Here is a 15,631-nt window from a genome sequence, read left to right as displayed (position 1 = left end):
CGGGGCTACAGCCGCGTTAGCGTGCTTCTGCAGCTGATCCTGGTTCAGTTGATGCTTCTGCAGCTGATCCTGGTTCAGTTGATGCTTCTGCAGCTGATCCTGGTTCAGTTGATGCTTCTGCAGCTGATCCTGGTTCAGTTGATGCTTCTGCAGCTGATCCTGGTTCAGTTGATGCTTCTGCAGCTGATCCTGGTTCAGCTTCTGCAGTTTAGCAGCAGCTCAGATCGGACCTGGAGCCCCAAACATCTGCCTGATGTGAACAAATCAGATTCTACTGAAAACCTTGTAAAAAAGATGCTTTATTTGTTGTTTCCTGTCAGCTGATGTCTTTTCTGCTCGGAGCAGCAGAGACTCACAGCAACGTGCTGCAGAGCGACGCAGCCTCAGCTGCTGCATCAGCACCACCCGCCTCTGATGAATTAAACATCAGAACCAGCTGGCAGGGAGCAAAGCTGCTGACATCTGCAGTCTGTCAGCTTCATTCAGCTCATCACTTACACACTGCGGGTCTGTGATCCGAGTCAGACTGTGATCCGGATCAAATAAAAACTGATCCAGATCAAATAAAAACTGATCCGGATCAAATAAAAACTGATCCAGATCAAATAAAAACTGATCCAGATCAAATAAAAACTGATCCGAGTCAGACTGTGATCCGGGTCAAATAAAAACTGATCCGGGTCAAATAAAAACTGATCCGAGTCAGACTGTGATCCGGGTCAGAGTCTGATCCGGGTCAAATAAAAACTGATCCGGGTCAAATAAAAACTGATCCGAGTCAGAGTCTGATCCGGATCAAATAAAAACTGATCCGGATCAAATAAAAACTGATCCGGATCAAATAAAAACTGATCCGAGTCAGAGTCTGATCCGGATCAAATAAAAACTGATCCGGGTCAAATAAAAACTGATCCAGATCAAATAAAAACTGATCCGGGTCAGAGCTTTACAGGTGAGACAGATTACATTCAAATGACTAAAGATGTGTTTGTTTTTATGATATCAGAACTGAGGACAGTTTTTACCAGCTGTTGGCATCTGGATACGGTGTGGGAGAAATCTGAAGAACGTTTGCATGCTGTCCTGGATCGATAATATCTGACGACAGCATCAGAGGAACCAGGACCAGGTGGGAACCGTAACGGTAAATTCAATGTCTCTGCTTGAGAAACCCCCACAACAAGCCGTCCAATCTGCATTAACCATTTGCCTCTTAATTATCAATGAGACCACATCCTGCTCCAAAGTGTGAGACCCCCCCGGGGAGTGTGTTAAGGTGTCTTTCTTCACCTTTTCTCTGGCAAAGAGAGAAGTCTCTGTTTCATTTCTCATCAGAGGTGATAGGAAGGGAAAAACCTTCAGAGACAGAACTCAGCAGCACGTGGTTCTGATCTGGAAGTTATGACATCACTGAAAAGATTACAGCCAAATGACATCATCATGTCCTCAGAATGCCTCGCACACATAAAGCAGCTCTGGAGTTCAGACCGGTGGTGACACGCCGTCCTTTAACTGTCCAATCAGTGGAGAGAAAGCTACATTAGCAAACAAAACCGCGACTTCCACCTGGACCTGGGCGCCGCCGTCATGTCACCTGGGCTGGCGTGCTGGGCCTCCTGAGCCAATGAAGCCTCGCTGGAAGAAAACATTACAAAATGAACATTTACTAAATATTTTGTAACATCACATGTCGTAAATAGTTTTATTGATAGATGTCACCTGTCAGTTTGAGGGGTCACTCTGTCCAACCACCGTTCACCTGGAAACACACACAGGTGAGTCACTTCCTCCAGCTGTCATATACAAACATCTGTTCTGACATCATAAAAGAAGCAGGATTCTGCTCAGAGGTGTGATGCATCATCAGCGTCCACCAGGTTTTAGCCAGGTGTGCCGGGTTTTAGCCAGGTGTACCAGGTTTTAGCCAGGTTTTAGCCAGGTGTGCCAGGTTTTAGCCAGGTGTGCCAGGTTTTAGCCAGGTGTGCCAGGTTTTAGCCAGGTGTGCCGGGTTTTAGCCAGGTGTACCAGGTTTTAGCCAGGTGTGCCAGGTTTTAGCCAGGTTTTAGCCAGGTGTGCCAGGTTTTAGCCAGGTGTGCCAGGTTTTAGCCAGGTGTGCCAGGTTTTAGCCAGGTGTGCCAGGTTTTAGCCAGGTGTGTCAGGTTTTAGCCAGGTGTGTCAGGTTTTAGCCAGGTTTTAGCCAGGTGTGTCAGGTTTTAGCCAGGTTTTAGCCAGGTGTGCCAGGTTTTAGCCAGGTGTGTCAGGTTTTAGCCAGGTGTGTCAGGTTTTAGCCAGGTGTGTCAGGTTTTAGCCAGGTGTGTCAGGTTTTAGCCAGGTGTGTCAGGTTTTAGCCAGGTGTGTCAGGTTTTAGCCAGGTGTGTCAGGTTTTAGCCAGGTGTGTCAGGTTTTAGCCAGGTGTGTCAGGTTTTAGCCAGGTGTGTCAGGTTTTAGCCAGGTTTTAGCCAGGTGTGCCAGGTTTTAGCCAGGTGTGCCAGGTTTTAGCCAGGTGTGCCAGGTTTTAGCCAGGTGTGCCAGGTTTTAGCCAGGTGTGCCAGGTTTTAGCCAGGTGTGCCAGGTTTTAGCCAGGTGTGTCAGGTTTTAGCCAGGTGTGTCAGGTTTTAGCCAGGTGTGTCAGGTTTTAGCCAGGTGTGTCAGGTTTTAGCCAGGTGTGTCAGGTTTTAGCCAGGTTTTAGCCAGGTGTGCCAGGTTTTAGCCAGGTGTGTCAGGTTTTAGCCAGGTGTGTCAGGTTTTAGCCAGGTGTGTCAGGTTTTAGCCAGGTGTGTCAGGTTTTAGCCAGGTGTGTCAGGTTTTAGCCAGGTGTGTCAGGTTTTAGCCAGGTGTGTCAGGTTTTAGCCAGGTGTGTCAGGTTTTAGCCAGGTGTGTCAGGTTTTAGCCAGGTGTGTCAGGTTTTAGCCAGGTGTGTCAGGTTTTAGCCAGGTGTGCCAGGTTTTAGCCAGGTGTGCCAGGTTTTAGCCAGGTGTGCCAGGTTTTAGCCAGGTGTGTCAGGTTTTAGCCAGGTGTGCCAGGGTTTAGCCAGGTGTGTCAGGTTTTAGCCAGGTGTACCGGGTTTTAGCCAGGTTTTAGCCAGGTGTGTCAGGTTTTAGCCAGGTGTGTCAGGTTTTAGCCAGGTGTGTCAGGTTTTAGCTAGGTTTTAGCCAGGTGTGCCAGGTTTTAGCCAGGTGTGTCAGGTTTTAGCCAGGTGTACCGGGTTTTAGCCAGGTTTTAGCCAGGTGTGTCAGGTTTTAGCCAGGTGTGTCAGGTTTTAGCCAGGTGTGTCAGGTTTTAGCCAGGTGTGTCGGGTTTTAGCCAGGTGTGCCGGGTTTTAGCCAGGTGTGTCAGGTTTTAGCCAGGTGTGCCAGGTTTTAGCCAGGTGTGCCAGGTTTTAGCCAGGTGTGCCAGGTTTTAGCCAGGTGTGCCAGGTTTTAGCCAGGTGTGCCAGGTTTTAGCCAGGTGTGTCAGGTTTTAGCCAGGTTTTAGCCAGGTGTGCCAGGTTTTAGCCAGGTGTGCCAGGTTTTAGCCAGGTGTGTCAGGTTTTAGCCAGGTGTGTCAGGTTTTAGCCAGGTGTGTCAGGTTTTAGCCAGGTGTGTCAGGTTTTAGCCAGGTGTGTCAGGTTTTAGCCAGGTGTGTCAGGTTTTAGCCAGGTGTGTCAGGTTTTAGCCAGGTGTGTCAGGTTTTAGCCAGGTGTGTCAGGTTTTAGCCAGGTGTGCCAGGTTTTAGCCAGGTGTGCCAGGTTTTAGCCAGGTGTGCCAGGTTTTAGCCAGGTGTGTCAGGTTTTAGCCAGGTGTGCCAGGGTTTAGCCAGGTGTGTCAGGTTTTAGCCAGGTGTACCGGGTTTTAGCCAGGTTTTAGCCAGGTGTGTCAGGTTTTAGCCAGGTGTGTCAGGTTTTAGCCAGGTGTGTCAGGTTTTAGCTAGGTTTTAGCCAGGTGTGCCAGGTTTTAGCCAGGTGTGTCAGGTTTTAGCCAGGTGTACCAGGTTTTAGCCAGGTTTTAGCCAGGTGTGTCAGGTTTTAGCCAGGTGTGTCAGGTTTTAGCCAGGTGTGTCAGGTTTTAGCCAGGTGTGTCAGGTTTTAGCCAGGTGTGTCAGGTTTTAGCCAGGTGTGTCGGGTTTTAGCCAAGTGTGTCGGGTTTTAGCCAGGTGTGCCGGGTTTTAGCCAGGTGTGTCAGGTTTTAGCCAGGTTTTAGCCAGGTGTGCCAGGTTTTAGCCAGGTGTGCCAGGTTTTAGCCAGGTGTGTCCAGGTGTGCCAGGTTTTAGCCAGGTTTTAGCCAGGTGTGCCAGGTTTTAGCCAGGTGTGCCAGGTTTTAGCCAGGTGTGCCAGGTTTTAGCCAGGTGTGTCAGGTTTTAGCCAGGTGTGTCAGGTTTTAGCCAGGTGTGTCAGGTTTTAGCCAGGTGTGTCAGGTTTTAGCCAGGTGTGTCAGGTTTTAGCCAGGTGTGCCAGGTTTTAGCCAGGTGTGCCAGGTTTTAGCCAGGTGTGTCGGGTTTTAGCCAGGTGTACCGGGTTTTAGCCAGGTTTTAGCCAGGTGTGTCAGGTTTTAGCCAGGTTTTAGCCAGGTGTGCCAGGTTTTAGCCAGGTGTGCCAGGTTTTAGCCAGGTGTGCCAGGTTTTAGCCAGGTGTGCCAGGTTTTAGCCAGGTGTGCCAGGTTTTAGCCAGGTGTGCCAGGTTTTAGCCAGGTGTGCCAGGTTTTAGCCAGGTGTGTCAGGTTTTAGCCAGGTGTGTCAGGTTTTAGCCAGGTGTGTCAGGTTTTAGCCAGGTGTGTCAGGTTTTAGCCAGGTGTGTCAGGTTTTAGCCAGGTGTGTCAGGTTTTAGCCAGGTGTGCCAGGTTTTAGCCAGGTGTGTCAGGTTTTAGCCAGGTTTTAGCCAGGTGTGTCAGGTTTTAGCCAGGTGTGTCAGGTTTTAGCCAGGTGTGTCAGGTTTTAGCCAGGTTTTAGCCAGGTGTGCCAGGTTTTAGCCAGGTGTGCCAGGTATTAGCCAGGTGTGTTGACTCACTGTGGTGTGGCTTTTCTGATCTGGAAAAAAGAACAAACAGTTTGGTTAACAGCAGTCTGTTAAACGAACACCTGGTTCTAAATCAGTGGGTCGGGCTCGCCTGAAACCCTTAGAGCTGCAGAATTTACCTGTGTGGTCCTGGTGATGCTTCCTTTCTACCTGAGTCTTCTGTAGCTGCACAGAACAACAGACAAATCTTACACAGTCAGGTTGAAACAACCTGTGCAGTAACAGGTGACAGATAACTTACCTGGCACCTCCCCACTCCGTTCCTTTGATTGCTGATTGGCTGCAGCAGCTGGACTCTGTGTGATGTCACCCTTTCTGTGAGGGGGCGGAGTCAGTGCATGAGCTCAGAACTACTCACCAAACTCTGAACTTTCCCTCTGTCACAATGACAGTTACCTGACATGCTGCCCAACAGGTGAGCGGAGTGGGCGTAGCCTGGGTGGGCGTGGCATCTGAAAGTGGAAAAAAGTGGGTGGGGCTGTGAGCTGTGGTCGGTGGAGTAATGAGCTGTGGTGGGTGGAGCTGTGGTGGGTGGAGCTGTGGTGGGTGGAGTAATGAGCTGTGGTGGGTGGAGCTGTGGTAGGTGGAGTAATGAGCTGTGGTGGGTGGAGCTGTGGTGGGTGGAGCTGTGGTGGGTGGAGTAATGAGCTGTGGTGGGTGGAGCTGTGGTGGGTGGAGTAATGAGCTGTGGTGGGTGGAGATATGGTGGGTGGAGCTGTGGTGGGTGGAGTAATGAGCTGTGGTGGGTGGAGATATGGTGGGTGGAGTAATGAGCTGTGGTGGGTGGAGATATGGTGGGTGGAGTAATGAGCTGTGGTGGGTGGAGTAATGAGCTGTAGTGGGTGGAGATATGGTGGGTGGAGTAATGAGCTGTGGTGGGTGGAGATATGGTGGGTGGAGTAATGAGCTGTGGTGGGTGGAGATATGGTGGGTGGAGTAATGAGCTGTGGTGGGTGGAGATATGGTGGGTGGAGTAATGAGCTGTGGTGGGTGGAGTAATGAGCTGTGGTGGGTGGAGTAATGAGCTGTGGTGGGTGGAGCTGTGGTGGGTGGAGCTGTGGTGGGTGGAGCTGTGGTGGGTGGAGTAATGAGCTGTGGTGGGTGGAGTAATGAGCTGTGGTGGGTGGAGCTGTGGTGGGTGGAGTAATGAGCTGTGGTGGGTGGAGTAATGAGCTGTGGTGGGTGGAGCTGTGGTGGGTGGAGTAATGAGCTGTGGTGGGTGGAGTAATGAGCTGTGGTGGGTGGAGTAATGATCTGTGGTGGGTGGAGCTGTGGTGGGTGGAGTAATGAGCTGTGGTGGGTGGAGCTGTGGTGGGTGGAGTAATGAGCTGTGGTGGGTGGAGTAATGAGCTGTGGTGGGTGGAGCTGTGGTGGGTGGAGCTGTGGTGGGTGGAGCTGTGGTGGGTGGAGCTGTGGTGGGTGGTGCTGTGGTGGGTGGAGTAATGAGCTGTGGTGGGTGGAGTAATGAACTGTGGTGGGTGGAGCTGTGGTGGGTGGAGTAATGAGCTATGGTGGGTGGAGCTGTGGTGGGTGGAGCTGTGGTGGGTGGAGTAATGAGCTGTGGTGGGTGGAGCTGTGGTGGGTGGAGCTGTGGTGGGTGGAGCTGTGTTCTGACCTGCGGACTGACAGTAAGTTTCTGCTGCAGAGCTGCAGTGAGTCGCTCCACCAGTCGATCCTGAACACCTCCACCTTCCTGCAGAGAAGAACTGAAGCTGTGATTGGTCAGAATGCTGTGATCTGATTGGTTAAACTCGGCTGGCAGCAGTAACCAGGGAACCACTGAATATTCGGTACCTTGCAGTGAACCAGGGTGCTCAGAGCCCGTTTGTAGAGCCGAACAGCTTCCTGCTGCTTCCTTTGCCTCAGGTAACACTCGGCCAGTGACTCACACACCTGCACCTCAGCCATGTGATCCTCTGCAGGTAAAAAACACCTGATCACCGCAAACACAGGAGACAACTGCTTTTCACATGAATTAATTACCTGTGTCCCTAAAGCCCTGCAGAGCGAGGATGAAGCTCTCCGCTGCCTCCTCTTCATCACCCAGCTCACTCCGAGCGAACGCCAGGTTACTGAAACACTGAGCCTGGTCACCGCGGCAACCCAGCGAGCCTGCAGGAAAAGATGCACCTGTAGATGTGAGCTGTGATTAATAAACCTCTGATGAGGAACACTTTTGGCAGGTAGCGGACAGGTGACGCACCGTACAGCCCCGCAGCGACCCTGTGGTACTCCACAGCAGGTCTGAACCGGCCCACAGAGTTCAGGGCAGCTCCCAGGTTGTGCAGCACTTTGGCCAAAAGGCCGGGCCACTGGGCTGCGGGGCCCAGGGCCCGCTGGAAACAATCCACCCCATACTGGAAGCACCTGAGCCGGCAGTACAACACGCCCACAGACAGGTACAGCTCACCTGGACAACATCACAGGAGTCAATGGTCAACCTATTGATGGATCAATGATTCTATTGATAGTAGGCGATTACCCTGAGTTCTGAGGTCAGTGATGCTGTCTGTCAAACTCAGACAGGCGTCCAGCACGCTGCTGACATCATCCTGACTGAACTGATCTGATTGGATCATGTGACTTCCTGCCTCTTTCAGGGCGATAGCTGCAGAATCCAACATGGAAGAAACTCTGTAACTTTCTGCTGCTCGCAGGAAACCCTGAACCGCAAGAGACCGGTTCTGTAATGTAAGAGAACACCTGTTAGACCTTCCATACCTGACACACCTGTTAAACCTTCCATACCTGACACACCTGTTAGACCTTCCATACCTGACACACCTGTTAAACCTTCCATACCTGACACACCTGTTAAACCTTCCATACCTGACACACCTGTTAGACCTTCCATACCTGACACACCTGTTAAACCTTCCATACCTGACACACCTGTTAAACCTGACACACCTGTTAAACCTTCCATACCTGACACACCTGTTAGACCTTCCATACCTGACACACCTGTTAGACCTTCCATACCTGACACACCTGTTAGACCTTCCATACCTGACACACCTGTTAGACCTTCCATACCTGACACACCTGTTAGACCTTCCATACCTGACACACCTGTTAGACCTTCCATACCTGACACACCTGTTAGACCTTCCATACCTGACACACCTGTTAGACCTTCCATACCTGACACACCTGTTAGACCTTCCATACCCGACACACCTGTTAAACCTTCCATACCTGACACACCTGTTAAACCTTCCATACCTGACACACCTGTTAAACCTTCCATACCTGACACACCTGTTAGACCTTCCATACCTGACACACCTGTTAAACCTTCCATACCTGACACACCTGTTAGACCTTCCATACCTGACACACCTGTTAAACCTTCCATACCCGACACACCTGTTAAACCTTCCATACCTGACACACCTGTTAGACCTTCCATACCCGACACACCTGTTAGACCTTCCATACCCGACACACCTGTTAAACCTTCCATACCTGACACACCTGTTAGACCTTCCATACCCGACACACCTGTTAGACCTTCCATACCTGACACACCTGTTAAACCTTCCATACCTGACACACCTGTTAAACCTTCCATACCTGACACACCTGTTAGACCTTCCATACCTGACACACCTGTTAAACCTTCCATACCCGACACACCTGTTAAACCTTCCATACCCGACACACCTGTTAAACCTTCCATACCTGACACACCTGTTAGACCTTCCATACCTGACACACCTGTTAGACCTTCCATACCTGACACACCTGTTAGACCTTCCATACCTGACACACCTGTTAGACCTTCCATACCTGACACACCTGTTAGACCTTCCATACCTGACACACCTGTTAGACCTTCCATACCCGACACACCTGTTAAACCTTCCATACCTGACACACCTGTTAAACCTTCCATACCTGACACACCTGTTAAACCTTCCATACCTGACACACCTGTTAGACCTTCCATACCTGACACACCTGTTAGACCTTCCATACCCGACACACCTGTTAAACCTTCCATACCTGACACACCTGTTAGACCTTCCATACCTGACACACCTGTTAAACCTTCCATACCCGACACACCTGTTAGACCTTCCATACCTGACACACCTGTTAAACCTTCCATACCTGACACACCTGTTAAACCTTCCATACCTGACACACCTGTTAGACCTTCCATACCTGACACACCTGTTAAACCTTCCATACCCGACACACCTGTTAAACCTTCCATACCCGACACACCTGTTAAACCTTCCATACCTGACACACCTGTTAGACCTTCCATACCCGACACACCTGTTAGACCTTCCATACCTGACACACCTGTTAAACCTTCCATACCTGACACACCTGTTAAACCTTCCATACCTGACACACCTGTTAGACCTTCCATACCTGACACACCTGTTAAATCTTCCATACCCGACACACCTGTTAGACCTTCCATACCTGACACACCTGTTAGACCTTCCATACCTGACACACCTGTTAGACCTTCCATACCTGACACACCTGTTAGACCTTCCATACCTGACACACCTGTTAGACCTTCCATACCTGACACACCTGTTAGACCTTCCATACCTGACACACCTGTTAGACCTTCCATACCTGACACACCTGTTAAACCTTCCATACCTGACACACCTGTTAGACCTTCCATACCTGACACACCTGTTAAACCTTCCATACCCGACACACCTGTTAAACCTTCCATACCTGACACACCTGTTAGACCTTCCATACCCGACACACCTGTTAGACCTTCCATACCTGACACACCTGTTAAACCTTCCATACCTGACACACCTGTTAGACCTTCCATACCTGACACACCTGTTAAACCTTCCATACCCGACACACCTGTTAAACCTTCCATACCTGACACACCTGTTAGACCTTCCATACCCGACACACCTGTTAGACCTTCCATACCTGACACACCTGTTAAACCTTCCATACCTGACACACCTGTTAAACCTTCCATACCTGACACACCTGTTAGACCTTCCATACCTGACACACCTGTTAAACCTTCCATACCCGACACACCTGTTAAACCTTCCATACCTGACACACCTGTTAGACCTTCCATACCTGACACACCTGTTAGACCTTCCATACCCGACACACCTGTTAGACCTTCCATACCCGACACACCTGTTAAACCTTCCATACCTGACACACCTGTTAGACCTTCCATACCTGACACACCTGTTAGACCTTCCATACCTGACACACCTGTTAGACCTTCCATACCCGACACACCTGTTAGACCTTCCATACCCGACACACCTGTTAAACCTTCCATACCCGACACACCTGTTAAACCTTCCATACCCGACACACCTGTTAAACCTTCCATACCCGACACACCTGTTAAACCTTCCATACCCGACACACCTGTTAAACCTTCCATACCCGACACACCTGTTAAACCTTCCATACCCGACACACCTGTTAGACCTTCCATACCTGACACACCTGTTAAACCTTCCATACCTGACACACCTGTTAAACCTTCCATACCTGACACACCTGTTAAACCTTCCATACCTGACACACCTGTTAAACCTTCCATACCCGACACACCTGTTAAACCTTCCATACCCGACACACCTGTTAAACCTTCCATACCCGACACACCTGTTAGACCTTCCATACCTGACACACCTGTTAAACCTTCCATACCTGACACACTTGTTAAACCTGACACACCTGTTAAACCTTCCATACCTGACACACCTGTTAGACCTTCCATACCTGACACACCTGTTAGACCTTCCATACCCGACACACCTGTTAAACCTTCCATACCCGACACACCTGTTAAACCTTCCATACCTGACACACCTGTTAGACCTTCCATACCCGACACACCTGTTAGACCTTCCATACCTGACACACCTGTTAAACCTTCCATACCTGACACACCTGTTAAACCTTCCATACCTGACACACCTGTTAGACCTTCCATACCTGACACACCTGTTAAACCTTCCATACCCGACACACCTGTTAAACCTTCCATACCTGACACACCTGTTAGACCTTCCATACCCGACACACCTGTTAGACCTTCCATACCTGACACACCTGTTAGACCTTCCATACCTGACACACCTGTTAAACCTTCCATACCCGACACACCTGTTAAACCTTCCATACCTGACACACCTGTTAAACCTTCCATACCTGACACACCTGTTAGACCTTCCATACCCGACACACCTGTTAAACCTTCCATACCCGACACACCTGTTAGACCTTCCATACCCGACACACCTGTTAGACCTTCCATACCTGACACACCTGTTAAACCTTCCATACCTGACACACCTGTTAAACCTGACACACCTGTTAAACCTTCCATACCTGACACACCTGTTAAACCTTCCATACCTGACACACCTGTTAAACCTGACACACCTGTTAGACCTTCCATACCTGACACACCTGCTAAACCTTCCATACCCGACACACCTGTTAAACCTTCCATACCTGACACACCTGTTAAACCTTCCATACCTGACACACCTGTTAAACCTTCCATACCTGACACACCTGTTAAACCTTCCATACCTGACACACCTGTTAAACCTTCCATACCTGACACACCTGTTAGACCTTCCATACCTGACACACCTGTTAAACCTTCCATACCTGACACACCTGTTAAACCTTCCATACCTGACACACCTGTTAAACCTTCCATACCCGACACACCTGTTAAACCTTCCATACCTGACACACCTGTTAAACCTTCCATACCTGACACACCTGTTAAACCTTCCATACCTGACACACCTGTTAAACCTTCCATACCTGACACACCTGTTAAACCTTCCATACCTGACACACCTGTTAGACCTTCCATACCTGACACACCTGTTAGACCTTCCATACCTGACACACCTGTTAGACCTTCCATACCTGACACACCTGTTAGACCTTCCATACCTGACACACCTGTTAGACCTTCCATACCCGACACACCTGTTAAACCTTCCATACCCGACACACCTGTTAGACCTTCCATACCTGACACACCTGTTAGACCTTCCATACCTGACACACCTGTTGAATCTTTCATACCTGACACACCTGTTAGACCTTCCATACCTGACGCACCTGTTAGACCTTCCATACCTGACACACCTGTTAGACCTTCCATACCTGACACACCTGTTAGACCTTCCATACCTGACACACCTGTTGAATCTTTCATACCTGACACACCTGTTAGACCTTCCATACCTGACACACCTGTTAGACCTTCCATACCTGACACACCTGTTAGACCTTCCATACCCGACACACCTGTTAAACCTTCCATACCCGACACACCTGTTAGACCTTCCATACCTGACACACCTGTTAGACCTTCCATACCTGACACACCTGTTGAATCTTTCATACCCGACACACCTGTTAGACCTTCCATACCTGACACACCTGTTAGACCTTCCATACCTGACACACCTGTTGAATCTTTCATACCTGACACACCTGTTAGACCTTCCATACCCGACACACCTGTTAAACCTTCCATACCTGACACACCTGTTAAATCTCTGACGGTTTACGGTAAGACATATTGGATCACTTTCTGTTACTTTGATTGTGTTCTGTGGAATTTCTTGCTCCTCTCGGATTATTTAAAAAATTGTTTCTTCTTATAAGTTACACATTTTTGCATATTGTACCCTATCACACACTATTAGTTCTATTCCAACACTCACTCCTACAGATCTCTGGTGTTTATTTTCACTTTTTAGCGGTGTGTCTGGTTCTCTAGCTTAGCATGGCTACCAGTTCTCTTCCTCCACCTCCTGCTTTCACCTGCTCCGTGTGTCAGATGTTTAGTTACTCCTCTGCCTCCTTTAGTGGTAATGGTACATGTAACAAATTTAGTCTTTTTGTAGTTTTGGAGGTGAGGTTATCTGAATTGGAAGCTCGGCTCTGTACTGTTGAAATCCACCCGATAGCGAGCCAGGCCCCTTTAGCCAGTGTGGAGCCACCTAGCGTAGCTAACCCAATTAGCCGCCCTTTAGCAGAACTCGAGCAGCTGGGACCCCGGGCTGGCTGGGACTGTCAGGAAGAGGAGTCATAGTCCTAAAGTCAAGCCCGTGGTTCACCATCAACCTGTCCACGTTTCAAGTAGATTTTCCCCACTCAGCGACACACCCGCTGAGGAGAAAACCCTGGTAATTGGCAGCTCTATAGTCAGAAACGTGGCATTAGCGACACCAGCGACCAGTCAAATGTATTCCAGGGGCCAGAGTGGGCGACATAGAATCCTATTTAAAACTGCTGGCTACAGAGATAATAGGAGATCTTTCTGGAGAAAACCCGGTCTGATTAGGAACGGCATCCATCTCACTTTAGAAGGAGCAGCTCTCATTTCTAGAAATATGTCCGAATTCATTTGTCATCCAAAAAAATTGACAACCAAGGACTGGCTGCTCCATTCAGAAGAGGTTGGCTCCTCGGTATAATCCACAGCTGCTTTAAAGCAGACTGCAAGAAAGATGGAGAAACAATAGTGTTCCTCTAATTTAGAAGAGTCTCAATTAGTCTGGAAAGATAGTTTAATAACGTCCTTCGTAAAGCAAGAACTGCTTATTATTCATCATTGATAGAAGAGAATAAGAATAATCCCAGCTCTTAATGACCGAGCTCCATCACATCTTAAAGATCTCACAGTTGGATATTTCCCCAACAGAGCACTTTGCTCTCAGGCTGCAGGTTTCCTTGTGGTTCCCAGAGTCTCTAAAAGCAGAATGGGAGGCAGAGCCTTCAGTTATCAGGCCCCTAAAAGCAGAATGGGAGGCAGAGCCTTCAGTTATCAGGCCCCTAAAAGCAGAATGGGAGGCAGAGCCTTCAGTTATCAGGCCCCTAAAAGCAGAATGGGAGGCAGAGCCTTCAGTTATCAGGCCCCTAAAAGCAGAATGGGAGGCAGAGCCTTCAGTTATCAGGCCCCTAAAAGCAGAATGGGAGGCAGAGCCTTCAGTTATCAGGCCCCATAAAAGCAGAATGGGAGGCAGAGCCTTCAGTTATCAGGCTCCTAAAAGCAGAATGGGAGGCAGAGCCTTCAGTTATCAGGCCCCTAAAAGCAGAATGGGAGGCAGAGCCTTCAGTTATCAGGCCCCTAAAAGCAGAACGGGAGGCAGAGCCTTCAGTTATCAGGCCCCTAAAAGCAGAATGGGAGGCAGAGCCTTCAGTTATCAGGCCCCTAAAAGCAGAATGGGAGGCAGAGCCTTCAGTTATCAGGCCCCTAAAAGCAGAATGGGAGGCAGAGCCTTCAGTTATCAGGCCCCTCTCTGTGGAACCAGCTGCCAGTTCTGATGGAGGTTTCTTCCTGTTAAAAGGGAGTTTTTTTCTCTCCACAGTCGCCTCGTGCAGCTCAGGATCGGGGATTAGAACGAAAAAAATGTTTTTGAATTGGCTCTGTATGAATGAATTGGACAAATGTTTTAATTTAATCAATTGGATTTGATTGGATTATGATTACAATGAATTGGACTGTATTATTGAGGTGCCTTGAGATAATATTTGTTGTGATTTGGTGCTATAGAAACTGAATTGAATTGAATTGGACAAACCTGTTCCACCTGACATATCCGATACACCCAGATTAGGGTTTGGTTATGTTAATTCTGTGGTTCTGATTCCCACCTCAGTTCTGCTGTAGCAGCGGCTCATCTCCATGCAGGCGTCGCCCTCGCTTCTTCCATCTCCCTGCGACCTGTACAGCTGAGCGGCCTGCAGGAAGCAGGCAGCGGCCTCACGGTTCTGTCCCAGTTTATCGTGGGCCAGCGCCAGATTAAATTGGAGGTCAGGAAGACGTTCTGCCTTTGGACCGGGCTGAGCCCGTTGAAGGAAGTCCATACCTTTCTGAGGTCGGCCCACCTCTACGTAGGCAGCTCCCAGGTTAAAGGAGCAGGCCCGGAGGACCCGGGAGTCTTGCAACTGAGGGCAGCAGAGCATAACAGGACATTTATTTTCCACAGTAACTGGAGGACTGCTGTAGATCCTGCTCATATTTCTGTGTCCTACCCCTAACCCCCTCGCCTGTGTGTGTCACCTGTCTGCGACCTCTGACCCACGACCTCTCACCCCTCCTTCTCACCTGTGCTGCAGTCTTCAGAGCCTCTTTGAAGCAGCTCACAGCGTCCTGCGGTCGTCGCTCCTGCAGAGCTTTATGACCAGCAGATGTTAACTCCTCAATGTCTGTGGTCCTCCTCTGCATCTTCCTCTTCCTCCTCCTCACCTTCACCTCTTCATCACCTGGTGGAGACTCATCAGACGCCATGCAGCATCCACAGCAGGACAACTCACCTGAATAGAGTCTGAAAACACAGAAGGGAACAAATGTATGATCTGTGTCATGTTCCCCTGATCAGTACACTCAGAATTACTGCTAAATAAAAGCAGGTAAATGCAGTGGAAGGTGTCAGATTTAATGTGGAGCTATAAGGTCACAATCAACGTGTTGGTTATTTAAATCTCTTCAGGTGTCCTGACCTTAAAAAGACAAATAAATCTTCCAATAATAACAAGGAGCAACGGAGTCCAGCTGACTCTGAAACATGATTACCTCACTGACAATAATCAGTAATCTGAGGAGAGAAGCTGCTCGGATCAACC

The 15,631-nt window shown here is 49.2% G+C and overlaps 1 protein-coding gene across 1 annotated transcript; it reads right to left on the bottom strand.

Moving 5' to 3' along the window:
• Nucleotides 1–940: 940 nt before the first annotated feature.
• On the bottom strand, nt 941–15,331 carry LOC140315838 (tetratricopeptide repeat protein 24). The gene is made up of 13 exons (XM_072393411.1): nt 15,114–15,331; nt 14,660–14,953; nt 7,473–7,674; nt 7,194–7,400; nt 6,974–7,102; nt 6,785–6,906; nt 6,606–6,683; nt 5,387–5,442; nt 5,232–5,305; nt 5,110–5,155; nt 4,982–5,001; nt 1,720–1,759; nt 941–1,635 (listed from the first exon to the last, which is right to left on the bottom strand). The coding sequence occupies exons 1-13, from the start codon at nt 15,294–15,296 to the stop codon at nt 1,536–1,538; spliced, it is 1,551 nt and encodes a 516-aa protein (XP_072249512.1). The 5' UTR covers nt 15,297–15,331; the 3' UTR covers nt 941–1,535.
• Between the last annotated feature and the right edge of the window lie 300 nt (nt 15,332–15,631).

This window comes from Leuresthes tenuis, unplaced genomic scaffold (genome assembly GCF_036924035.1).
Source record: "Leuresthes tenuis unplaced genomic scaffold, fLeuTen1.0.hap1 SCAF_10, whole genome shotgun sequence".
In the NCBI taxonomy this organism is placed as follows: Eukaryota; Metazoa; Chordata; class Actinopteri; order Atheriniformes; family Atherinopsidae; genus Leuresthes; species Leuresthes tenuis.
Note: the sequence above shows the minus strand (reverse complement) of the source record. Positions and strands in the feature narration are given on the sequence as shown.

Excerpts from the sequence above, each read along its gene's own strand:
- LOC140315838 (XM_072393411.1), bottom strand. The coding sequence starts at position 15,296 with ATGGCGTCTGATGAGTCTCCACCAGGTGATGAAGAGGTGAAGGTGAGG. Across the intron at positions 7,401-7,472 it reads CACTGACCTCAGAACTCAGG|GTGAGCTGTACCTGTCTGTG; the intron begins GTAATCGCCTAC and ends GATGTTGTCCAG. Across the intron at positions 5,306-5,386 it reads CCTGTTGGGCAGCATGTCAG|AAAGGGTGACATCACACAGA; the intron begins GTAACTGTCATT and ends GCCCCCTCACAG.